General features: G+C 42.7%; 1 protein-coding gene across 2 annotated transcripts; it reads right to left on the bottom strand.

Annotated features, from left to right (window-relative positions):
• Positions 1-3,173: 3,173 nt before the first annotated feature.
• Positions 3,174-22,561, bottom strand: LOC132829648 (myelin protein P0-like). Of its 2 annotated transcripts, none has more exons than XM_060846983.1 (8): positions 22,480-22,561; positions 20,555-20,609; positions 15,664-15,833; positions 8,891-9,107; positions 7,275-7,425; positions 7,137-7,170; positions 5,119-5,235; positions 3,174-3,827 (listed from the first exon to the last, which is right to left on the bottom strand). In XM_060846983.1, exons 2-8 carry the CDS (start codon positions 20,592-20,594, stop codon positions 3,699-3,701), a joined length of 858 nt encoding a protein of 285 aa, XP_060702966.1. In that variant the 5' UTR covers positions 20,595-20,609; positions 22,480-22,561; the 3' UTR covers positions 3,174-3,698. The 2 variants fall into 2 exon arrangements, with proteins under 2 accessions (XP_060702966.1, XP_060702967.1); XM_060846984.1 differs by having other exon boundaries at positions 7,137-7,167.
• Positions 22,562-26,484: the final 3,923 nt, after the last annotated feature.

Genomic DNA, 26,484 nt, shown 5'->3' with positions numbered 1-26,484 from the left:
CACTGCACCCTTTTACAAATTTATCACCATCTCCTTTATTGTTTCAGCATGTATCCTAGTTATAAAAAAAAGTGTTGGTCTTGGAAATGTTTATCTACTGCTCTGACACCTTCAGGTATATACCTGTCCTCCAGCATCCCTCTCTGTTTGTGAACACACACACACTCTCTTCATCACCTTTCCACTGACTGCCTTCTCCTTATTAATGCTCAAAATGTTTTACCTTGCCCATGGAACTGCATTTGCCTCTTGCTTGCCCAAATCATTAACATATTTTATTGTCCTTGACACTCTCCAAGTTTTCTATTACTCAATGTCACGGACCCTGCACAAATTGCAAATTACCTGCACAACATGAGAACAAGTAGATCATGGGGTGCACCATATTCACCCTTTTCTCGTCCACTTGATTTCCATTTAACCCACTTTCTATCCATGCTGTCACACCTTCCTTTGTAATAAAAATAGACACTAGAATTTTTGTAACATGACTCCTGAGAGATTGTATTAAAGGACATCTGAAAAATATCAAGCCAGAATCCCTTTATTCAGCCAATCAGTCGCCACTTCATAAAAATCTATAAAATTTGGCAAACATGACTTGCTTTTAATAAATCCACTTTCGGTTAACCCATCCATTTCTACTTGCTAATTATTTTGTTCACAAAAAATCCTTTCATAAAACTGACATTAGGTTGAATAGTCTGCAGTTATCTGGTTCATCTGTGTGTGAACAAGAATGTTCCATTCATTATCCTCCGCTCTCACCTCGCAATTTACAATGTTTTACAAGGAATTTCTTTCAACCATTGAAGGTATACGTGGTCAGGGTACAGTGATTTATCCACTGTGAGTTGGGCTAATTGTTTTCAGAGTATTTCCCCATTGTTCAGTTTTAAAAATGCACTCACAGGAGGCTGCCACCACCTGGAGGTCTGCCACCACATTCAATCCATTGAGAGAGGAGCAATACTGCTCAGTCCAGGATGCTCCTGAAAGGACTGGTTTTGATGATTGGAGTTATGTGCGCTCCCCTCTCCCAGGCTTTGGGGCAGAGAGGATGGCAGATATCAGTGGACGTGGTTCCAGGTATTTCAGCTTCTGAGTCAAGGAGTTCTGGGGCTCAGGTTGGGAGCCCATGGATTTCAACACAAAGTAAAGTCTAACATTCCTAGTGCAGTACCAAGGGAGCACCGCAATGTTGTAAGGGCCATCTTTAAATCGAGACCTAAGACAAAGGCTGTGTCTATCCTTTCCAGTGAGTGTAGAAGATCATGTGTTACTAATTTGAAGAAAGTCAGAGCAGTTCCTCCCGTGCCTGATATTTATTCCTCAAGCAACGTCATGAAAACAGATTATAAGACCATAAGACATAGGAGTGGAAGTAAGGCCATTCAGCCCATCGAGTCCATTCTGCCATTCAATCATGGCTGATGGGCATTTTAACTCCACTTACCCGCATTCTCCCCGTAGCCCTTAATTCCTTGTGACATCACGAACTTATCAATCTCTGCCTTGAAGACATTTAGCGTCCTGGCCTCCACTGCACTCTGCTGCAATGAATTCCACAGGCCCACCGCTCTCTGGCTGAAGAAATGTCTCCGCATTTCGGTTTTGAATTTACCTCCTCTAATTCTAAGGCCGTGTCCACGGGTCCTAGTCTCCTCGTCTAACGGAAACAATTTCCTAGCATCCACCCTTTCCAAGCCTGGGTCATTACCACATTACTGTTTGTGGGAGTTTGCTGTGCTCAGATTAGCTACATCACAGAAGTGATTACACGCCTGAAGAATCCCATTGCCTTTAAAGCATTTGAGACATCCGCAGAATGAGGAGAGATGCTATACAAATGCAAATTTTTCCAGTGCAATTCCATCATTCCAATAAAAAGCCCTCCCACTCAAATATTTAACTCAGTTTCTCTTTCCAAACCGACTGCCAAAGCTGCTGGATTTCTGGTGTTTTATGTTTTTGTGATCGAATGTAATTACTTCCTCTCTGAGGCTCTGAACACAGACACACAAGGATTAAAGCTGCACTATGAAACAGTGTTCAATGGGCACACTCTTCATGAGTAAACTGCTATGCTGATAAAGAGAATTGTTTTCGTGCAGAGGGTAGTCAATCTGTGGAACTCCCAACTGCAGAAGGTTGTCAGGGCGGAGTGGTTAACCACATTCGAGGATGGAAGATATTTTTAATCAGTAAGGGAAATCAATAGTTTCAGGGAAAAGACAGGGAAATAGAGTTGAGGATTATTAGATCAGCCATGATCTAAATATATGACGCATTTCTGCCCTTACGTTTTATGGTTGTATGGTAATTTGCATTCATTACAGATTTACATCAAGAATTGCAGTCAGATCATTCAAAGTTGTAACTACTCATCCAGTTGGAGAGATTATTTAGTTCTGAGAGAAGTTTGCATAAAAATTGTGTTTTTCACAACCTCCTACATTTTATGGTCTTATGATTTGTTTACAGGATCTCAATGGAACAGAGTTCAGGTGATCAAGTGTCACTGGGCAACTCTTGTGCTGTAGAGTCCCTGCCATGGAGCCAGAATCTCTGGGTTCAAGTCCCAATGCAGGGCCTGATCACCAAGGAAAACACATTAATAGCATGGTCAAAGGGTTGAGCATCAACATATCAATACTTCCACCACATTGTAGTGGTAAGAGTGGGAGAAATTCCAGGAAAGAAAGTTGGAGCCTTTGCCATCACTATCATAGCCCGAGGTTTCACTATGCATGGGGTCGTGCACATTCACAGTAACTCAGACACCTTGGATCAGTATCTGGTGTGGATCTGGTCCATACCAAGAGTAGGAGTCTTAATCTCTGTCCAAGCTGTAGTAGTCTCAGGGGTTGCCTCCTTGCCCTGCCCTGGTGGAGATCATGGCACTGTGGCGATGGGGGTTTGAGCAGAGAAGGAGGAAGTGCCTCTGAGACACATTTGAATTATGAGGAATAAAATGTCCCATTTTGATCTTGTCCCCCAGCGTTTAAACAAAATCAGAACATGTTTGACACTGGGCTTTTCACTAAAATGGTATTTCCTTAACATCATAATTCAGAACTAGAGAAAAGAACACAACATAGAACATTTATTAATTCAGTTTTATTTTTAAACAAACATTAAAATATAACAATTTTATAATTTGCATTGTGCATTTTAATGCAAAAGTGTTTTGACAATGACCAGAAATTCAGGAACCAGTCTTGCAGAAGGAATTTGAGTCACCCCATATTGTTTCTCCCTATTCTTTCATGCAATGTAAGTGTGGCCCATCCCTCATCGGTCTTGAACTAAATGGCTTGCTCCACCATTCAGAGAGTAGTTAATAGTCAACCAAATTGCTGTGGGTCTGGAGTCACATGTAGGCCAGACAGGTAAGGATGGCAGATTTCCTTCCCTGATGCATATCAGTGAACTGGATGGGGTTTACAACAATTGATGATAATTTCTTGTCCACTATTACTAAGACTGGCTTTATATTCCAGAGTTTATTAACTGTATTAAATTTCACCAGATCCTCTGTTCTACAAATCCCCAGAATTTTATCCTGGGGCTCAGAATTAGTAGTCCAGTAATATTACCGTAATGCCACTATCTTCATCAAACCAGAACTATCTGACTTAGTCCGGACGAATTGTGTGTGTCTTTGCTGTTAACAAGATAAATGCTGTAAACAAGTATCAAAACTTCCGATGATTGTCCTGAAAATCAATAGACAAAGCTGGGCAGGGATGTTTTCCGGGAACAGGAGCATTGACTACTATAGGTTTAGGAAGATCATCTGGTGTCTTTACTTGTAAAATTGAGCGCTGGAGACAAAGAGAGACAAAAAGTGATAAGTACAAAATATGCAGCAATCATTTACAAATAGCAGGCTAATTTTCTGAGTGTTCCCAAATGGTTAGTGTGGTTCACCTGGGAACTATCTCCACAAACTCCAAAAATACACAACAGATGAACAAGAACAGTGTCTAAGAGATCCGTTTTGAATTGCTGAAGGTGCCGATGGTTTCATATTGGGAATCCCAGATTTAAGGAGGTACACTTTTGCGTGAGAGAATACAGGGTTGAGCAATAACAATAGTTCATTTTATTTAGGATTAATGCTTTACTAATGAAGGTGAGAATGGTGGTAAGAAAGGAAAACATTTTTCCATGAAATGTTTGAGATTGAGAGTAGGAGCAACAGTACTGAACTGGACAAATTGTTCACTGTCACATGACTCAAATCTAAATGTGCATTCAAGTTAAAAGTGATGGAGTGGAGAATAAGCAGAAACATCTCATAAAAGATGTATTCAGTTGTAGCACATGTTTCCATTAACCTTGCCAAATGGATCAGAAAGCCATCAACCATTCAATATCAGTTGTACTTTTCAAGAAAGAAAAGTGCTGAAGAATTTGGTGAGGATACGGTGGGAAAATAAATAAGATTGAGGGATATGTTGGGAAAGTTGAATGGGTGGATTGAGGGATTTGTTGGGAAGATGAGTGGGTGGGATTGAGGGATATGTTGGGAAAATGAGTGGGTGGAATTGAAGGATATATTGGGAAGGTTTAATGGGTGAGATTAATGGATATGTTGGGAAGGTTGAGTGGGTGGGATTGTGGGATATATTGGAAAGGTGATTGGGTGAGATTGAGAGATATGTTGGGAAGATGAGTGGGTGGGATTGAGGGATATATTGGGAAGATGAGTGGATGGGATTGAAAGATATATTGGAAAGGTGATTGGGTGGGATTGAGGGATATGTTGGGAAGATGAGTGGAAAGGATTGAGATCACAAGAGAATGATGAGTCTGTTGGCCACCTTCTGTTACTGGAATGGACTTACACAATTTGTGTATCCAATGGTTGATGGTACTCAAAACAAAATGACTTGGAGAGGCACATGAGATCCCATAAAGTGTTTGAGGCTGTGGACCAGAACCTTGAGGATTAAATTAGACTGAGCAGTTTTTCAGTGACTGATGCAGATAAGATGGTCCAAATGACCTCCCTCTCTGCTGTAAATGTTGCCATATTTCTGTAATTCATCACTGACTATGGATATCAGGCACACCATGCAATGTCATATCCTGACCTCCCAACAATCTTACCATTGTTACATAAGTTTCCTCTTCACCAGTTTTTGAGTCCTTACTTATCACTTCTTCCTTTTGTCTCTCAATCTGAAGCGGGTTTCGGTTGGCCACAGTGACGTAGCGCTCGGTGTCCTGATGGTAATTGAACAAATTTATTTCACCAGCTGGATCTGGATCTTCACATCATCTTCATTTTCTAATTTAAGTCCATACCCTCCCCTGCAATCCCCTCTTGTGTTTCTGCAATACTGCTATGGGTCAAGGTAGTGTGTGTGTGGGTTGTGACTGTCTGGGTCATTATCCATCATTGAGCTGCTGATTCCAACTGTGACAGAATTTGAAAATTCATCTCCTCACTGTTTGAAGAAGATCCTCTCCCATTCCTGCTCCTGCGTTAATATATGATTGTACTGAAAGGTGGAGCAGACTCAAAAAGCCTAATGGCCCACTCCTGCTCCTATTTTCTATGTTTGTTCACAGGGTTAGCCCTGGGATAGAAGCTGAATGAAGCCCACAGATGTGGAAGTAGTAATATTTAACATGTCCCACAATGTGCCCACACAGGAGTATCCTGTTCGGTCATGATACTGTTAATCTAGATTAATGCACTGAAGAACTAAGTTCAAAACCCGTCACAGTAAGTAATTAAGTAGCTTAATACATTTGGAATAAAAATATATTTGGCAGTAATGATGACCATGAAGCTGCCAGATTGTGACAAAAAGCCATCTGGTTCATTTAATGACCCTCAAAAGTGGAAATCTGCCACCCAACTCAGTCTGGCCTCCATGTAACTCCAGACCCACAGTAATATGGTTGACCCTCAGCTGCCCTCTGAACCGGCCATTCTGTTGGTCAAACTACTACAGAGAAGCACTATGGGTGAAGCACTATGGGTGAAACACTATGGGTGAAGCACTATGCGTACGGGACAGGAAGGCAGCTTGCCACCATCTTGATGGATAATAAATGTTGACATTGCCCATAATGAAGGATTATAAGTGAAAGCTCTCTCCATCCCTTCCCACCAAAAGCCATGCCATCTCCTGGGAGAAGCAAGAAGCCAGATTTAAAAACCTAAGCTGTACTGGGGAGGAATATTTGGGACATTCTGTTTCCACCCTTTGAGACCATGAATGCCTTGAAATACATGTATTTTGTAAGAAGTTATGTCTGTCTGAACCACAGATTCAGTTCTCACTGGAAAGAATTCAGAAAATGGGTGCTAACCCATAAGCCACCATCCTGTTCTAGAGGTTCACTGTATCCTGATTAAAGGACCAACGCCTGACATCTAACTTCACTCCAGCCTCACACAATGAAAAATTGAGAGTCCTGGTTCTCCCTAATCCATGTAATTGGATCAAATTGTCAACTAAGGTATAATTCATTCCCTCCATTAGTGTATACAATCTCAATCAGATCATTAGGTAAGGGAACAAAGGAAATGCAAGAAAGTGGTGTTGAGGATTATCAGATCAGCCATGATCGCTTCGAATTGTAGGGTAGACTTGATGTGCTGAATGACCTATTTGAGCTCCTACATCTAATGGTCTATTACTCTCACACTGTGCTGGGAAACGTAAGACTTCAGTAAATGCTGCTCTAATTGTGAAGAAGCTTTGGATGAACTATAATAGCTCAGTGGTTAGCACTGCTGCCTCACAGCACTAAGGACACACAGACTGTCTGTGTGGAGTTTGCACATTCTCCCCGTGTCTGCATGGGTTTCCTCTGGGTGCTCTGGTTTCCTCCCCAAAGTCTAAAGATGTGCAGCTTAGGTGGATTGGGCATGGGAAATGCAGGGTTATAGAGTAGGGGAATGGGGGTGGGTCTGGGTTGGATGTTCTTCAGCAGGTTGGTGTGAATTCGATGGGCTGAAAGGCCTGATTCCACACTGAAGCGATACTATGAACACTGAATCCATGTTGACTATAATTCACAAATTTTAGTGACTGAGAAATAAGTAAATGTTCAATATTCTGGATTGTTAAAAGTTTAGAATAAAAACTGTACGTTAAAATGTCCCTTACCTCAGAGTCTTCAAGCCTTCTTGGATATCTTCTGCTTATTGATGCAGAGAATGGGGGAGAAAGATCAAAATTATTCACTGTGTGAAAAGGAAGATGACAATTTAATTCACTTAAATTCTTGCTCCTCAAAATATTTACCTTTGATTTCTTATCGACCATTTCTTCCATGTGCTTCCAACGATAAGTGCAACAAATAAGATGAAAACACCTGCTGTTGTATATATGATGATATTCTTTGGAACTCGTTCCACTAACATAGTTGGTCTTAACCTCCGTGAACGATTGCTGTCTGAAGGAAATAGAAATGTTCAGATAAATTTAAATGCAAAATCTCTGCCTCGCTGCCCAAAGAGGCATTCATTTCAGAAAATTAGTAAGTCTGTCACGTTTGGGGAGAATCTCACCAACAACTGCCAAATCGATTCAAGCCCTGATCTTGGATTTAAATGAGGAATCTGGACAAACACATCAGCGTAGTGCGAAAGGAATGCTACACAGTCAGAAGGGTGGATGCCATGCTAAACCTAACTGTTTTGTTGAATGTGCAATAACCAATAACATTACTGAAAGCATTTCAAAGTTTCCTGATCAAGTTCCAATCATCAACCAACATCGGATGAATTGATTGCTCTTTATAGTATCTTATGTGCTAATTGTTGGCCATTTTTATTTACATTACATCAGTGAATTCACTGGGAAGCCATTTGGGATGAGCATTTTGGGATATTAAAAAGATATACAACAGTTGTACAAATTGCGGGTTCTTTCTTTTTCATTCAATTTTCTGGATGTTTAGCAATCTTATTAATACAAAGACAGATTTTGTGATTGCTCTTTGTTTATGGAAAGTTCCATCCATTAGCTGTGTGCGTGTGTCAGAATATGGGGAACACCACAGGATTTTTCATGCATTAATTTAATTGATGAGGCTATTGTGAACAGGAGGCCAAATACACACGTTTTACATAATTATCCACTTACTCAGTACTAACACAACAGCGAGATAAACTTTAATTAAACACCCATGACATAAATTCTTTCCGATTAATTCCCAGAGGATTGAATCACAGTGGACCAAACTTGTTCCCATTTGCACTCAGTACATACAATCCCAACAGACAACATCACTTCATATTTAATTCCAAGCAGCCACTTTCTCATCATTCCCAATTTATAGAAGTACAGCATCTTATTTCACTGGGTCATAAGATGCAGGCCATCCAGCCAATCAAGTCATCTCTGCATTCGATGAGATCATGGCTGTTCTGATAATCCTCAACTCCACTTTCCAGCCTTTTCACCTTAATTCTTAATTCCTTCACTGATTGAAAATTGATCCATCTCAGCCTTATATATACTTAATTGCAAAACCTCTACAACCCGCTATGATAAATTTTGCAGATTCACCACCCTCAGAGAAAAAAAAAATCCTTTTCTCTTGATTTAAATAGATGATCCCTTACTCTGATATTGTGCCCTCTGTTCCGAGACTCACCCACAAGGGAAACAACCTCTTCGCATCTCACCCTGTCAAGACCCCTAAGAATCCTATATTTTAATAAGGTCTCCCCTCATTTTTCTAAACTCCAATGAGTAAAAGCCCAACCTTCTCAATCTTCCCTCAAAAGGAAATCTCTCCATGCCCAGGACCAACCAAGTGAACCCTCTCTGGACGACTTCAAATGGCAGTATTCCTTTCTTTGGATAAGAGGCCCCCAAAACTGTTACAATATTCCGAATGTGGTCTGACTTACCTTCGCACAACACCTTGAGGTGAATTCTGCTCCTCTCGATGCTGCTGGATGACCTAGGGATCCGCATATCACAAGTGAAGTAGCCTTCGTCGCTACATTCCACGTCAGTTATGAGAATGGAGCCATTGCTTTTTCCAATGTCACCCACCCACTGCAGTCTTGGGAAGAATACGGTTTCCTGTGCTATCACACTGAGGTTTTGGTAGTGAAAGAAAATCTGTGTTGGAATCAAGAAGGAAATTAACTAAAGATGAAGCGCAGCATTAGATGCAGAGTAAAACACCCTTTACAATGCTCCCCATCAAACAGTCCCAGGGCCAGGTACAGCACAGGGTTAGATACAGGGTAAACCTTCTTCTACATTGTCCCCATCAAACACTCCCAGGCCAGGTATATCACTCAACAGGTATACAATTAACTTAATTATTCTCATTGAAACTGAACTGGAAGGAAGTGCCGATTCCAACACCAGTCACTTCACAAGTTCCCCTCAGCTGGAGAATAGCACAATTTATTGTACAATCATCCGTTAACTGTTCACTGGCACATTCACCATGAAAACACCATATGCTAACCAATCAGCACTCTCTTCTCGGGCAGTATAAAATTGTATTTGAGATTTGGTATTCTTGTGATGCATCCCTGATCAGTGCAAGACAAGAAGCTTTGATAACATGCAATACACAGCCGATGATCTTAATGAAGTTAGGAATGGTTTATATAGAAACAAAAGAATGCCCGTAAAATGGACTGAGAAATCGCCAACAGAAGCTTGCTTCAAATTACAGGATAAAATATACAAGGCCAAACCTTAAAGTGCTGAAAATGTGTAGCTGGAAAAGCGCAGCAGGTCAGGCAGCATCCAAGGAACAGGAAATTCGACGTTTCGGGCATAAGCCCTTTCCTGTTCCTTGGATGCTGCCTGACCTGCTGCGCTTTTCCAGCAACACATTTTCAGCTCTGATCTCCAGCATCTGCAGACCTCACTTTCTCCTCAAACCTTAAAGTGTGTCAATGATAGTGGGCTGAGGAAACATGAACTGAGAGAGAAGGCTGTTACGAATGGTATCACTGCATAGTCTCTGATTGTTTTCAGTGGTAGTAGTGGTTTGTTACTTTTAGAATCATGGAAAACCATAAGACATAGGAGGGGAAGTAAGGCCATTTGGCCCATTGAGTCCACCCTGCCATTTAATCATGGCTGATGAGCGTTTCACTTCCACTTACCTGCACTCTCCCCATAGCCCATAATTCCTTGTGAGATCAAGAATTTATCAATCTCTGCCTTGAAGACACCCAACGTCCCGCCTCAACTGCGCTCCGTGGCAATGAATTCCACAGGCCCACCACTCTCTGGCTGAAGAAATGTTTCCTCATTTCCATTCTAAATTGACCCGCTCTAATTTTAAGGCTGTGCCCATTGGCCCTAGTCTCCCCGCCTAATGAAAACAACCTCCCAGCATCCACCCTTTCTAAGCCATGCATTATCTGGTAAGTTACTAATAGGTCTCCCCTCAACCTTCTAAACTGTAATGAATACAATCCGAGGATCCTCAGCCAATCATCATCCGTGTGAATCTCCGCTGGACATGCTCCAGTGCCAGTATGTCCTGAGGTGTGGGGCCCAAAATTGGACACAGTATACTAAATGGGGCCTAACTAGAGCTTTATAAAGTCTTACAAGTACATTGCTGCTATTATATTCCAACCCCCTTTAGATAAATAGAATCGCTACACTCTGCCCATCCACACTGACTTTCCAAAGAGCATCTCACTCACTTCCACCCACCTATCCCTTTAACTTTGCATTTCCCATGGCCAACCCACTTAACCTGTACATCCCCGGACACTACGACCAATTTAGGAAGTTGAGAGTAGTGAGGTCAGAAATAAGGTTTCAAGGTTGCAAGAGTGCAGCAGCAAGCAGGAAGCTGGTTTGAAACGTATTAGATTAGATTATTTATAGTGTGGAAACAGGCCCTTCAGCCCAAATCCACACCGACCCTCCGAAGAGCAACCCACCCAGACCCATTCCCCTACATTTACCCCTTCATCTAACACTATGGGCAATTTAGCATGGCCAATTCACCTAACCTGCACATTTTTGGACTATGGGAGGAAACCGGAGCACCCAGAGGAAACCCACACAGACATGGGGAGAACGTGCAAGCTCCACACAGACAGTTGCCCGAGGCGGGAATTGAACCCGGGACCCTGGTGCTGTGAGGCAATAGTGCTAACCATTGTGCCACTGTGCTGCCCCATGTCTACTTCAACGCCAAGAGCATCCAGAATAAGGTGGGTGAACTTGCAGCATGGGTTGGTACCTGGGACTTAGATATTGTGGCCAATTCAGAGACAAGGATAGAGCAGGGACAGGACTGGTTGTTGCAGCTTCCGTGATTTAGATGTTTCAGTAAGAAAGGGAAGATGGTAAACGTGAGGGAGATGTGGCATTGTTAGTCAAGGACAGTATTACGGTGGCAGAAAGGACGTTTGAGGACTCGTCTACTGAGGTAGTATGGGCTGAGGTTAGAAACAGGAAATGAGAGGCCACCCTGTGGGAGTTTTCTATAGGCCTCCGAATAGTTCCAGAGATGAAGAGGAAAGGAGAGCAAAGATTATTCCGGATAGAAGCGAGAATGACAGAGTAGTTGTTATGGGGGCCTTTAACTTTCCAAAAATTGACTGGAAATATTATAGTTTGAGTACTTTAGATGGGTCAGTTTTTGTCCAATGTGTGCAGGAGGGTTTCCTGACACAGTATGTAGACAAGCCAGTAATGTGCGAGGCCACATTGGATTTGGTTCTGAGTAATAAACCAGGTGTTAGATTTGGAAGTAGGTGAGCACTTTGGTGATAGTGACCACAGTTAAGTTATGTTTATTTTAGTGATAGAGAGGGATAGGTATATACTGCAGGGAAGGCCTTATAGTTGGGGGAAAGGCAATTACGATGCGATTATGCAAGATTCTGGATACATAGGATAGGGAAGGAAACTGCAGACGATGGGCACAATTGAAATGTGGAGCTTATTCAAGGAACAGCTACTGCGTGTCCTTGACAAGTATGTACTGGTCAGGCAGGGAGGAAGTGGTCGAGTTCAGGAGCTGTAGTTTACTACAGAAGTTTAATCTCTTGTCAAGAGGAAGAAGAATGCTTATGAGACATGAAGGCTCAGTTAGGGTGCTTGAGAGTTACAAGTTAGCTAGGAAAGACCTAAAGAGAGAGCTAAGAAGAGTCAGCAGAGGACATGAGAAATCATTGGCAGATAAGATCAAGGAAAACCCTAAAGCTTTCTAAAGATATATCAGGAATAAAAGAATCCTTTAAGATTAGAGTTAGATTAGGGCCAATCAAGGACAGTAGTGGGAAATAGTGAGTGGAGTCCAAGGAGATAGGAGAAGAACTAAATGAATATTTTTCACCAATATTCACATTGGAAAAAGACAATGTTGCCAAGGAGAATAATGACATACAGGCTACCAGACTAGACAGGATTGAGGTTCACAAGGAGGAGGTGCTAGCAATTCTGGAAAGTGTGAAAAGATAATTTCCCTTGGCCGGATGGGATTTATCCTAGGATTCTCTGGGAAACCAGGGAGGAGATTACAGAGCTTTTGGCTTTGATCTTTATGTCACCACTGTCTACAGGAATAGTGCCAGAAGACTGGAGGATAGCAAATGTTGTCCCCTTGTTCAAGGAGGGGAGTAGAGACAACCCTGGTAATTATAGACCAGTGAGCCTTACTTCAGTTGTAGGTAAAATGTTGGAAAAGGTTATAAGAGAGAGGAATTACATTCATCTAGAAAAGAATAAGTTGATTAGGTATAGTCAACACGGTGAAGTGAAGGATACCTCACAAACCTTCTGAGTTCTTTGAGAAGGTGACCAAACAGGTGGATGAGGGTAAAGTGGTTGATGTTCTTTGTATGGATTTCAGTAAGATGTTCGATAAGGCTCCCCATGGTAGGCTATTGCACAAAATACAGAGACATGGGATTGAGGATGATTTTGTGGTTTAGATCAGAAATTGGCTAGATGGAAGAAGACAGAAGACAACTAGATGGTGGTTGAAGAGAAATCTGGATTAGTGGTGCTGGAAAAGCACAGAAGTTCAGGCAGCATCTGAGGAGCAAGAAAATCGACGTTTCGGGCAAAAGCCCTTCATCAGGAATACCTAATGAAGGGCTTTTGCCCGAAACATCTATTTTCCTGCTCCTCGGATGCTGCCTGAACTGCTGTGCTTTTCAAGCAACACTAATCCAGAATCTGGTTTCCAGCATCTGCAGTCATTGTTTTTACCTGGTTGAAGAGAAATGTTCATCCTGGAGTTCAGTTACTAGTGGTGTACCGCAAGGATCTGTTTTGGGACCACTGCTGTTTGTCATTTTTATAAATGACCTGGATGAGGGCGTAGAATGATGGGTTAGTAAATTTGTGGATAAAAGTAAAGTTGGTGGAGTTGTGGACAGTGCAAAAGAATGTTGCAGGTTACAGAGGGACATAGATAAGCTGCAGAGCTGGGCTGAGTTGTGGCAAATGGAGTTTAATGTGGAAAAGTGTGAGGTGATTCACTTTGAAAGGAGCAACAGGAATAAAGAGTATGGGGTTAATGGTAAGATTCTTGGCAGAGATAAGCAGGGAGAGCTCGGTTTCCATGTACATAGATCCCTGAAAGTTGCCATCCAGATTGATAGAGTTGTTAAGAAGACACACGGTTTATTGGGAGAGGGATTGAGTTTCGGAGCCATGAGGTCATGTTGCAGTTGTACAAAACCCTGGTGTGGCTGCACTTGGAGGATTGCGTACAGTTCTGGTCACCACATTATAGGAAGGTTGTGAAAGCTTTGGAAAGGGTTCAGAGGAGATTTGCTAGGACGTTGCCTAGTATGGAGTGAAGGTTTAATGAGGAAAGAACTGAGGGACTTGAGGCTGTTTTCATTAGAGATAAGAAAGGTGAGAGGTGACTTAATAGAGACATATAAGATAATCGGAGGGTTAGATAGGGTGGACAGTGAGAGCCTTTTTCCTTGGATAGTGATGGCTAGCATGGGGGAACATAGCTTTAAATTGAGGGGTGATAGATATGGGACACATCAGAGGTAATTTCTTTACTCAGAGTGTAGTAGGGGAGTGGAACGCCCTGCTTGCAACAATAATAGACTCACCAACTTTAAGGGCATTTAAATTGTCATTGGATAAATTTACGGATGAGAATGGAACAGTGTAGGTTAGATGGGCTTCAGATTGGTTTCACAGGTCAGCACAACATCGATGGCCAAAAGGCCTGTACTGCTCTGTAATATTCTATGCTCTATGACCTAATTTAGTGTTGCCAAACTCATAACTTGCAATGTTTGGACTGTTGGAGAAAACCTGAACAAACCCGCACTGACAAGGGTAGCATGTCAAACCCCACACAGACAGTTGTCCGAGTGTAAAATCGAACTTGGGTCCTTGGTTCTGTGAGGCAGCAGTGCTAACCACTGAGTCACCGTGCTGCCCATTTCTCTGGTCTTCCCTGGTCGGCCTGCTCATTACTATTGGGGGTCAGTTGGCTGGTTTGTGATGCAGAGTGACACCAACAGCATAGATTCAATTCCTGCTCAGGCTCAGGTTACCATGAAGAATTCTCATAGAACATAGAACATAGAAGGATACAGCGCAGTACAGGCCCTTCGGCCCTCGATGTTGCGCCGACCGAATCCTACCTAACCTATACTAGCCCAATAATTTCCAAATGCCTATCCAATGCCCGCTTAAATGACCATAAAGAAGGAGAGTTCACCACTGATACGGGCAGGGCATTCCATGAACTCACAACCCGCTGTGTGAAGAATCTACCCCTAACATCTGTCCTATACCTACCACCCCTTAATTTAAAGCTATGTCCCCTAGTAACACCTGACTCCATTAGCGGTAAAAGGTTCTTAGTATCTACCCTATCTAAACCCCTAATCATCTTATACACTTCTATCAGATCTCCCCTAAACCTTCTCTTCTCCAATGAGAACAGCCCCAAGTGCCTCAGCCTTTCCTCATAAGATTTTCCTACCATTCCAGGCAACATCCTGGTAAATCTCCTCTGCACTCGTTCTAAAGCTTCCACATCCTTCCTATAGTATGGCAACCAAAACTGCACACAATACTCCAGATGAGGCCTCACCAGAGTCTTATACAACTGCAACATGACCTCAGGACTCCAGAACTCAATTCCTCTGCCAATAAAGCCCAGTACACCATATGCCTTCCTCACAGCACTATTTCTTCTCAGAATCTCCTTCTCAGTCTCTCCCTTCACCTGAGGCATGGTGACCCTCAGGTTAAAACACAATCAGCTATGTCTGTCTAACTAGAGTGTGCTCTTCTGGTGACTTTACTTTTACTGCTAACTACAGTCATAGCTGTTCAAAATAGACCTGGAAGAGTGGAAACATGCTGCCCGTGACTTGCTGAAGTTATTGTGCATTCTGTGTTGCTGAAGTGTTGCAATGTGACAGTGTGTGACATTAAAAAAGTACAATCTTTTTTAATGGAAACATAATCAGAGCAATCACCCACTGATTTATCCTCATTTGCAATGTGCTTTGGTGGACAATTTCTGCAGATCCTTTGTAAAATTTCTCAGAGATTACTGAAAGCTCTCAACCACATCACTGCCGTAAGTGGCAGCAGCTGTCACGACATTTGAGTTACAGAGAAGTCACAAATCATGTAAGTAAAGTGCAGCCACTGAAATCGACAGAGAACTCTGGAACACATCACTCACCAAGACCTCTTTGGTATCACTGTAAGAGCTATACAACCATTCCAGTTTGATGTTGTGTTGTTGAATGTCAGTTTGGTATTCGAGTTTGCAGTCCAACCGTAACTCCATTCCCTCCTTTACAACCAAGGATCTTGGGGTATAGACACCAATCGCTAATGTGGAGCAGATACCTGAAGAACAGAAACCAACATCCAATGCCCATTGATGGGTAGAAGCCTCAGTATCTGGGCTGACAGGCAATGGATTGATTCCCACTGTTGATGATGCTACACTAGCTATTCTTCAGCCTGTACATAAACTACCCAGACACCTTAGAGCCATAGAGTCAGAACAGCATAAAAACAGACCCTTCGGTCCAACTCATCCATGCCTACCAGATATCCTAATCTGACCTAGTCCCATTTGCCGGCATTTTGCCCATATCTCTCTGAACCCTTTTTATTCATATACCCGTCCAGATGCCTTTTAAATGTTGTAATTGTACCAGCCTCCACCACTTCCTCTGGCAGCTTGTTCCTTACATGCACCACCCTCTGCATGAAAATGTTACCCTTCAGGTCCTTTTTAAATCTTTCCCCTCTTATCTTAAACCGATTTGAGTGGATTCCAGACTGTAAACCTCTCCTGGGTATCTGTTATTTTATGTATAAAGCATGACAGCTCCACAATTAGATTCAAGGCTGTAAATCTCTCTTGGGTACAAACCCTTGATTTAGATTCCAGGCTACCACTCTCTGCTGCATATCTGTCATTCTACTTGAAACTACATGGCTTTCTTGATTATGTTCCAGACTCTAATGTGCTCCTGAGTATCTATTGTCCCAAATATAAATTGTGTAGACATTGCAAATACATTTCAGCCTGTATGACGCAAATTCTGATTTCTGTTTCTGAGCGCAAACGATAACAGTTCTTAGCCACAAATATATATACAATTTTATTCATTAGCATTAATTACAACTAAGGCCCAGAAACAACACGCTTGCAGTATAGATGACAAAGAGCAATGGTCACAACTCTGCTCCTTGGGAACATGGCAGCAGACATCCATTGATCAGTAAACCAACCATTAGTCTATGATCTGGCCCTTTATCAAAAGCAGGTGAACACACACACACACACACACACACACACACACACACACACACACACACATTTGTGGGGTGAATTTGTACTTGCAGAGTTACCTTGCTCAAAAATTGCATGAATCCATGATTAGAATCAGTCTAAACATTATGGCACAGACAGCACCACACAGGGGGACAACACCTTCAACACATTGTCTGGGCTGACACCAATTGTTAAAGTTAATCTGAGAATGTAACTTTTAAAAAAGGTTTTGTGATTTACATACGAAAGAAGTGAAACTAACATGGTCATTCTGACAGATGAGCGGCTTAACAAACAATCAAGGTATTTTTCAATGTATAATTTCAGTTACATCACACTGTAAATTTTTGCTATAAATTCTGTGCCTTACAATTGTGCCCTCCACAATCACCTGATGAAGGAGCGTTGCTCTGAAAGCTAGTGCTTCCAATTAAACCTGTTGGACTGTAACCTGGTGTTGTGTGGTTTTTAATGTTTCCAATGGTACTCCTCTCATCAGTCTTATGACTTATATTGTCAAAGAATTCAGTCAAACTCATGACTTATCTTGAACCAGTTGTGCTGGTGTTGATTTATAATTTACATAAATGAAAGCCAGTTGATGTTGTCACTGCCAGGTATATTTATTTTATAAAAAGCCTGCAAATCTTCCTGCACAATATCAGACAAAAGCTAAAGCCACAAGGTGCTTGATTTACCATGCTATGTGAGATACAGAACCCTGGTTAAGGTACAGCCCATGTTTAGTAGCATGGACTGGATTAACTGCACTTTATTATGGGTTAAATTGCTTCACAGTATTAAAATTATCATGAGTTGAAGTCAGCTGGCTTCAAAATGGGAAACTGTGGGTTTGTTTTTGGTAGCCGGGCAAGGTAGTGATAGGAAGGATCTGCAGGTTCAGCTTCCCCTTTCCATTAAAATAAATGCTCTCCTGTGCAGCAATGCAACTGCATCAGAGCTTTCAATCTTGCTCCTTCAGTTTTAGTCTCAGCAAAGAGACAGCTGGGATCATATATATCAGCGTCTGTACAGAACCTGAACAGTTTGTTCAAAGGATACGATTTGTGGAATTTAGCAAAAATCTTGCACCCAAGCCATGACATCTCATTAGGGCTTAGGAGAGAAAGCTGTCCTCTGAGAGGAGGAATGGGTTTACAGTCTGTGCAGTTTGTAAGCAGGAAGTGATCTCATTGAAATGTAAATTTGGATGGGACTTTCCTCCCTAAACGTGACAAGGAAGGTGGAGGATGGGTAACTACTGGGGTGAGTTGACGCCAAGAAGTTACTGCCCCTCCTCCCAGTTCAGCAGTTATGTTTTGGGGGCAGGTGCATGGGCAACCTTCCTGACCCCTACAAACTGAGGGCATTAAGGGGTTAATTAAAGGCATGTTAAAGGCCTCAAACCCTCCAGTTGACTTTGTCATGACAGTAGAGTAAAGTGGTAGTCTTCTCATCTATTACACAGAGTAGATCACCAACTGGAGTTGGGGGTGGGTGGGTAGGATAGGTGGGGTGCTAGGAGGAACTATACCCAGGATAGAGGAAGTAGAAAGTGAGGACTGCAGATGCTGGAGATCAGAGTCGAGAGTGTGGTGCTGGAAAAGCACAGCAGGTCAGGCAGCATGCGAGGAGCAGGAAAACCGACGTTTCTCGAGTCAAGAGTGCCTGAAACGTTGATTCTCCTGCTCCTCTAATGCTGCCTGACCTGCTGTGCTTTTCCAGCATCACACTCTCAACCCAGGATAGAGGCAATCTAGATATGAATGAGGGTGAAAGTGTGGCAGCACAAAGCCATTGATGGTGCCAGTCCTTTGTGCTGCTGTTCAGCCAGAGAGGTGGGACGTCTATGTCATGGGAGTTGATTGGGTAAGACACAATGGCGGGGGTGGGGGACGGTGCAGTCTCTCAATCCTACAGGCACTCACTGCCACATTTGGTCAGAAACAAAATGGCAAGTTCTGTCCATAACTTTCTTAGGGACAAGGCGGTTGCTATAGGTAGATGCTGAGAGGCTGTTGCCCCCTAAGTTGGAGAATCTGGGTCTATGATTCATAGTCGAAAGTTGGGAAAAAGCCATTTAACACTGAGCTGAGGAGAAATGTCTCAGCTCAAAATAAGTATGAATCTTTGGAATTCTCAATCCCAGAGAGAACCTGGAAGACTGAACTCATTTAAGATTGGGATGTATAGAGTTTTGGGCACTGAGGCAACCAAGCCATATGAGGTTAGAGTTAGAAAGTAGAATTGAGTTAAAAGATCAACCATAATCTCATTGAATGATGGAGAAAATTCAACGGGCTGAATGGCCAATTCCTGCTCCTATTTCTTCTTGTCTGGTGTACAAGGTGATTTGACAGAGGTATTTAACATTATGAATGGAAGGAACAGGGTAAGCAGAAACAGAGGGTCTTTTTCTGACATAATTTCGCTGGTGGAAATTCCAGAGAATGGGAAGGAATGTCCAAAATTGTTCTCTGTTGACTTTAATGAAGAGTAAAATCAGGCAGAGTCTAAAACCAGCATTGATCCCAAAGCCTTTAATTTCCCTATGATGGGTCCCAATAACCCCCAGAATGTTTCCAGTAGTTGAAGGGTCTTGAATGAAAAGATATCAATGTAAGATTGAAAGTGATTTAGAAAAAAGAGCAGGAAAAGTGTGCCCTATTACTCAAGGCAGTTGTGAGAGTGTAAAATTCACTAACAAAGATAACAATGAAAACAAAGACCAAATTTATAAATATTAGTATTGAATTAATTTATATATAAATACAGGAGTACTGGAGGATAGGGTGCTTATGTATATGGGAACAGTGGGTAACAATGTTACCTCAGTATGGGTACAAGTTATGGCTTCAAATCCCATTCCAGGATTTGAACTCAAAAGTTGTGGCTGACATTTCAGTGCAGCATCGAGGGAGTGTCACAATGTTGGAGGTGCCATCTGACGTATGATTTGATAAATTCAGGCCCCCGTGGACCTGAAAGATCTATTTCCAAAGAAGAGTAGAGGAGCTCTTCTCAGTGTCAATATTTATTCCCTCAATCAACACCAATAAAAAATCGTTATCGAATTACTGTTTGTGGAAGCTTATTGTATACGAATTGATTTCAGTGTTTCCAATATGACAACATCAGCTATGCTTAAAAAGCATTTCTTTGGTTGCAGAGCATCTGGGATACTCTCAGGTCATGAAAAATGCTACCAAAATACAATCTTTACTCCTTTTGTCAACACTGACACTGAGCTGAGTCTTTCCTCCTCTGTCCTCAAAACCAAACAGTACCATCAATAAAAACAGAAATTTCTGGAGAAACTCAGCAGGTCTGGCAGCATCTCTGGAGAGAGAAACTGTTAACGTTGAGAGCCAGTTAACTCTACCTTCCCTCCACAGATGCTGCCAGACCTGTTGAATTTCTGTTTTCATTTCAGATTTCCAAACTCCACAGTTCTTTGTTTTAAGTTAATGCGCTGGAAATCTATTTTTGCTCACAGGCATGAAAATAGATTCCAATTCAGCCCGATCTGAGCTGCAAGTCCACTGTTCAACTCATTGAGCCCATTCTTAAATAGATTCAATGCAGCTCAACTAAAAACAAATCAATGATGACTGTTGGGTGGGGGCTTGATATTTAGAGGTGGGTGAACCATGGAACAAAATCTCCAGGAATGTAACGAGCCACAGTCAGCAATCCCAGCCCCAATTACAGTTGTGACTCAAACCCTCTGCCTAATACAGGCCACTCTTCCGTCACTGTTTCCAATAAACAAAGTACTTACCACAGAATATGAGAGATGACAGCAGCAAGAGGAGATCCATTTCACTGTTCCTCACCTACGGAGAGAAAGATAATCAGTGACAATAACAAGTTGCATTTCCAAAGCACCTTCGACATAGTAAGCCATCCCTAGATAATCTGCAGGGATGCCATCAAACAAAATTTGACCCTCAGTCAAAATGTGACTCAAATTTGACACAAAGAGATATTATGACAGCCAACCAGAACCTTAGTCAAAGAGGTAGGTTTTACTTAGTGCCTGGCAAGAGGAAGTGGAGAGGGAAATTCTCAGTTCAGGTATGGCTGCCAATAATGAAACAGGAAATAAGAGCTGTGCAGGACCTCAGAATCAGAGGAGAACAGAGATTTCAGAAGATCGTGGGGCTAGAGAGGCTTGAACAGATAAGGATGGGGGCGGGACCAGGTTGGAATTTGAAATCAAGGATGAGATCTTGAAGTGGTGGCACCGCCAGATTCAACATAGGTTTGTGAGTAAAGGGAGTGATGTGACAGTGGAGCAGGACTTTGAGAAAGCGGGGAACTGGGCAGTGGAGATACAAATGGACAGTTTATAGTATTGGAGAAAGATAGCAAAAGTATAAAGCCTACAGACTGAAATGGTGATTGTGGCTAAACATCAGTGTAGGACTGTGTAGGATCATGTCCATTGACAGTTTCAATCATTCTTTCAGGCTGAACATTTTGGAGTTGTTAGTAACTGAGCCCAGAGTTTCTATGAACTCTTCCAGACCAGATTCCTTCCTGAGTCCCATGTGAGTGCTGCTAGACAGGGAGTGCTTGTGGGAACTAGGCCTGGAGAGCACTGACTTGCAACAGCTCCAAACAGCTTCTGACACATTATAGCAGGCTGAAACATGAAAAATAGCAATTGCTGAGGCTCTGGGGGTGAGTCAACCAAGAATTAGTGAGTCAGCAGCTTCAGGTGAGGGGAGAGAGACCCCATACCCCAGTGAGAGTCAGCACCTTCAGGAAAGGAAGGAGGAAATTGAGGCACAGACAGTGAAGTTCCAGAGTGAAAGAGAGTGGAGGCAGTTACGTTTCATCTTGTGAGGCCTTCAGAAACTAAATGAAAGAAACCTCTAAATAGGTTGTATCAGCTAATTAATTGCAAAATGCAGCAATGAATGAGAATATATTGATCTGTGCTGATTTATCCTATAACCAGGTTTATAGTTTATAGAACATTAAAACAGAGTACACAGGAATCGGCTATTTTGCCTTCAGGCCCACTCCATCATTAAACACAATCATGGTTGATCTGGCCCCTCATCTCCATATTCCCACTCTATCCCCATTTCCCTCACCCCATCAGCATCCATTAATCTATCAAGCTCTGTCTCGAATACAGTCAAGAACTTAGAACTTAATATCCACAGATAGATACACCGACGTCCATTATCAGCACCATAAAATGATCATGATAATTGATAGATTACTTACAGTGTGGAAACAGGCCCTTCAGCCCAACAAGTCCACACCGACCCGCCGAAGCGCAACCCACCTATACCCCTACATTTACCACTTACCTAGCACTACAGGCAATTTAGCATGGCCAATTCACCTGACCCGCACATCTTTGGACTGTGGGAGGAAACTGGAGCACCCGGAGGAAATCCACGCAGACACGGGGAGAACGTGCAAACTCCACACGGTCAGTTGCCTGAGGCAGGAATTGAACCCAGATCTATGGCGCTGTGAGGCAACAGTGCCAACCACTATGCCACCGTGCCACCCAATTGGAAAGAATAATTGATAAAGTGAGAGAAAAACTTCATTATACTCAGGAACATTCCCCAAAATATACAGGTTGAAAAAGAACCTATCAACGAGAACAGAAATCCCTGATTGAAAGCTAATTCCCTTTTCCTGCAACATGTTTCTGTTTCAGAGCAGCACCGAACTTACAATCAGCAGTCAATATTCCAGTGCTATGATTCAGTTGCCGATGCTTCATCAGTGCAGCTTGCTCTTGGTCTTCCTCCTGAACTGCACTCTGCTCTGTTTCCTTGCGACTATTTAAATTGCTGGTCATGTCATTCTGTTGTTCCTCAATTTACTTGAGGCCCCAGGAAACCTTACTGTGGATGTGAAGTGTGAACTTTATCCTCCAAATCTCTCAGTTGTAAAAAGACAGGCCACTTCACCAAAAACATGTCTGCAGAAGCCTTTACTTTTCAAACAAGCTAAAAGGTAAGGGGAACAGTGTTAAAAAGAACAACACAAGTTGCTGGAGAAACCCAGCAGGTCTGGCAGCATCTGTGTAGAGAAAGCAATGTAAAAATGTATTGTTGCACTTTAGAATAGCACCAGGAGGGCTTGGCAAAATTACTTGTGCAGCAAAAGCCTTATAGATACAAAACTGAGAAAATTTTAAAAAATGCAACACTCAAGACCAGGCCAGTTTTTCCAGGTGCCTTGGAACACCAGTGGCCAATTGTCTCCTAATTTAAAAATCACGCAACACCAGGCAATAGTCCAACAGGTTTATTTGGAAGCACTAGCTCTCGGAGTGCTGCTCCTTCATCAGGTGGTTGTGGAGGTTAAGATCCACAGAAGGTTAATTCCACAGAATTTATAGCCAAAGGTATCTGGTGTCATGGAGACGTGACACAGTAAACAATCTGAGATTAAAACTTTCATCTTTTATAATGGGATATGCTGGTTTCTGTTCTTGATATGTAAATCCCAGGACTTCTTTTAAATTACATCAAAATGGCTCAGCTTTTTAAACACCAGGTGTGAAGTCTGTCTGTGTCCCAATGCTATGTCAAACTGTCAAACCCTCTGTACAGTTTTACAGATTTTTACATGGATTCTTGCAGTGTTTGAGCAAAATAAAATGTAATTCTGCAAAATTACACCGACACCTACAAGTCATGTCCCCTAATTGTAAGGGATGTCCCTAACTTGGCCTTTTTTTGGGGGGATGTCTTGTGTCCTGTGCCTGTCAGACAGGACAGGCTAGGTGTCTCAGTTCAATAATAAGAATGAAATCAAACGGATGCAATAGTAAAATAGTGGTGCTGTTATTTGACTATAATCCAAAAGGGCCTGGGTAATGTCCTGGGGACAGGGGTTCAGATCCCACCATGGCAGATCATGAATCAAATAATTGTGAAAGAGATGATTAGACTTACAGTGTGGAAACAGGCCCTTCAGCCCAACAAGTCCACACCGACCCACAACCCACCCATACCCCTACATTTTTATCCCTATCTAACACTACGGGCAATTTAGCATGGCCAATTCGCCTGACCCGCACATCTTTGGACTGTGGAAGGAAACCGGAGCACCCAGAGGAAACCCACGTAGACAACGTGCAAACTCCACACAGTCAGTCGCCTGAGTCGGGAATTGAACCCAGGTCTCAGGTGCTGTGAGGCAGCAGTGCTAACCACTGTGCCACCGTGCCATCCTTACCTAGTCTGGTCTTTGTGTGACTCTAAATCCACAGTAATGTGGTTGACTCTTAACTGATCTCTAACAGGGCCAAGCAAGGCAGTCAGGTCAAGAGCACTTAGGGATGGGAACAAATGTTGGCCCAGCCAGTGATGCTATCAGCCCATGAAAGAATAAAATGTGAAAAGTCCATTGGTGAACTGGCAGTAAGGTGATCACATTACTTGTAAGTTTTAGATGCTTTAAGGTTTCCAAGCTGCACATCATCCTTTGGTACTATCACCCCTCTTTCAATGTTGCTGGGTCAAAATTCTGAAACTCTCTTCCTCATTGCACTGTGGGTGCCCCTACATGGCAAGTACTACAGCAGTTCAAGAAGGCAGCTCAGCATCACCTTCTCCAAGGTACTTAGGGATGGTTTATAAATGCTGGCCCAGCCAGTAATACACACACTCCAATCAGGACTATTTAATAATTCCATTTTCATTATTACCAAAGCCCCCCATTTCCCTATTATTACCAAAAACAACACCCTACTCCCAGATCCACCCAAACTCCAGTTGTGCCCCAAATTAATTGCTCCTTATGCTATTTCAGATGAATTGACCATCTTGGACATTGATTATTTAACAGTTTGTTTTTGAGAAACAGACGAGCTGGTCAATATCACATTGTAATCAGTGGGAACTTTCTGTGCACAAAATACAAGTGATTGCTTTTCTAGAGACTACCTAATTGGATGGCAAGAGTTTAACAACTGTCAAATGGGAAGCCTGGAGAAACTCTGGGCGTTTTTTTTCCCCTGTCGCATTCCTTTCTGGAATCAGTTGCGTTGGAAACTTTGCACAGCAAAAGTGACCTCATTAATGAGCAAGTCTACACATGTGGTTGCTGGAGACGGGTTATTTTAGTGACAGAGTGGTGAATCTATGGCATTCACTGCCATAGAAGGTTGTGGATTCCAGATCATTGGGTGTATTTAACTCTGAGATAGGTAGGTTATTGATTGTCAAAGGGATCAAGGGTTATGGGAAGAAAGAGGGAGAATGGAGTTGAGAAACTTATCAGCCATGATTGAATGGCGGAGCAGACTCAATGGGCTGAATGGCCTAATTTCTACTCCTAAGTCTTGCAGCGTGCAATCTTCTTTTGAGTTGGAATATCTAATCATTAATGGGCATTTTTGATATTTGCTAATCAACCTGTTCAGAACATTATTTCACAGCTCTGGATCTGAAGCTGAGCTTCTTAGTTCAGAGGTTGGGACACTACCAGCGTACTACCTCTAGTGGCCAATTTTTATTTATGGAGAAATCCCCAACTAATGCACATAACCTGAAGCTGTAGCTGGGGAGATCACCTTGAAATTGACCACAGAAGAAATTACAGTTAGACCTCTGCCTTCCCCAAAATCTCTGGTGACTTCAGGTGCACCGATATGGTTTTCAGTTATACCACAACAGAGATTCTGCGAAACAAAAGCACTTCATGCCGACCTTCCCTCCATACACAGCGAAAGCACGTCACAAGATGGAGACAAGACAGGAAAGGAATTACAGCAAGACACTGCTTCCCAAACCTTTTCCCACTCTGAGGAGAAAGTGAGGACTGCAGCTGCTGGAGATCAGAGCTGAAAATGTGTTGCTGGAAAAGCGCAGCAGGTCAGGCAGCAGCCAAGGAACAGGAGAATCGACTTTTCGGGCAGAAGCCCTTCTTCAGGAATGAGGAAAGTGTGTCCAGCAGGCTAAGATAAAAGGTAGGGAGGAGGGACTTGGGGAGGGGCGTTGGAGATGCAATAGGTGGAAGGAGGTCAAGGTGAGGGTGATAGGCTGGAGTGGGGTGGGGGCAGAGAGGTCAGGAAGAAGATTGCAGGTTAGGAAGGCGGTGCTGAGTTCGAGGGATTTGACTGAGACAAGGTGGGGGGAGGGGAAATGAGCAAACTGGAGAAATCTGAGTTCATGGGGTAAAAAATGAGGTCTGCAGATGCTGGAGATCACAGTTGAAAATGCGTTGCTAGTTAAAGCACAGCAGGTCAGGCAGCATCCAAGGAATAGGAAATTCGACGTTTCGGGCATAAGCCCTTCATCATTCCTGATGAAGGGCTTATGCCCGAAACGTCGAATTTCCTTTTCCTTGGATGCTGCCTGACCTGCTGTGCTTTAACCAGCAAAGCATTTTCAAATCTGAGTTCATCCCTTGTGGTTGGAGGGTTCCTAGGTGGAAGATGAGGCGCTCTTCCTCCAGCCGTCGTGTTGTTATGGTCTGGCGATGGACGAGTCCAAGGACTTGCATGTCCTTGGTGGAGTGGGAGGGGGAGTTGAAGTGTTGAGCCACGGGGTGGTTGGGTTGGTTGGTCTGGTAACCCCATCATCAAGGCTTGGAACTTGTGGGACCCCTCAGTGAAACCGTGAGAGTGGTTTGGGGAGGAGTGATGACGTTTTGAATCTAAATTAAACTTTATCTTCAACCACAAAACTTTAATGACCTTATCTGCAAATATGATCTGTGCTC

Source organism: Hemiscyllium ocellatum, chromosome 29 (genome assembly GCF_020745735.1).
Source record: "Hemiscyllium ocellatum isolate sHemOce1 chromosome 29, sHemOce1.pat.X.cur, whole genome shotgun sequence".
Classification (NCBI taxonomy): domain Eukaryota; kingdom Metazoa; phylum Chordata; class Chondrichthyes; order Orectolobiformes; family Hemiscylliidae; genus Hemiscyllium; species Hemiscyllium ocellatum.
Note: the sequence above shows the minus strand (reverse complement) of the source record. Positions and strands in the feature narration are given on the sequence as shown.

Coding starts and splice junctions, on each gene's coding strand:
- LOC132829648 (XM_060846983.1), bottom strand. CDS start 20,594: ATGGATCTCCTCTTGCTGCTGTCATCTCTCATATTCTGTG. Junction 9,108..15,663: donor GTGATACCAAAGAGGTCTTG/GTGAGTGATGTG, acceptor ATTCCAACACAG/ATTTTCTTTCACTACCAAAA. Junction 7,171..7,274: donor TGGTCGATAAGAAATCAAAG/GTAAATATTTTG, acceptor TGCATCAATAAG/CAGAAGATATCCAAGAAGGC.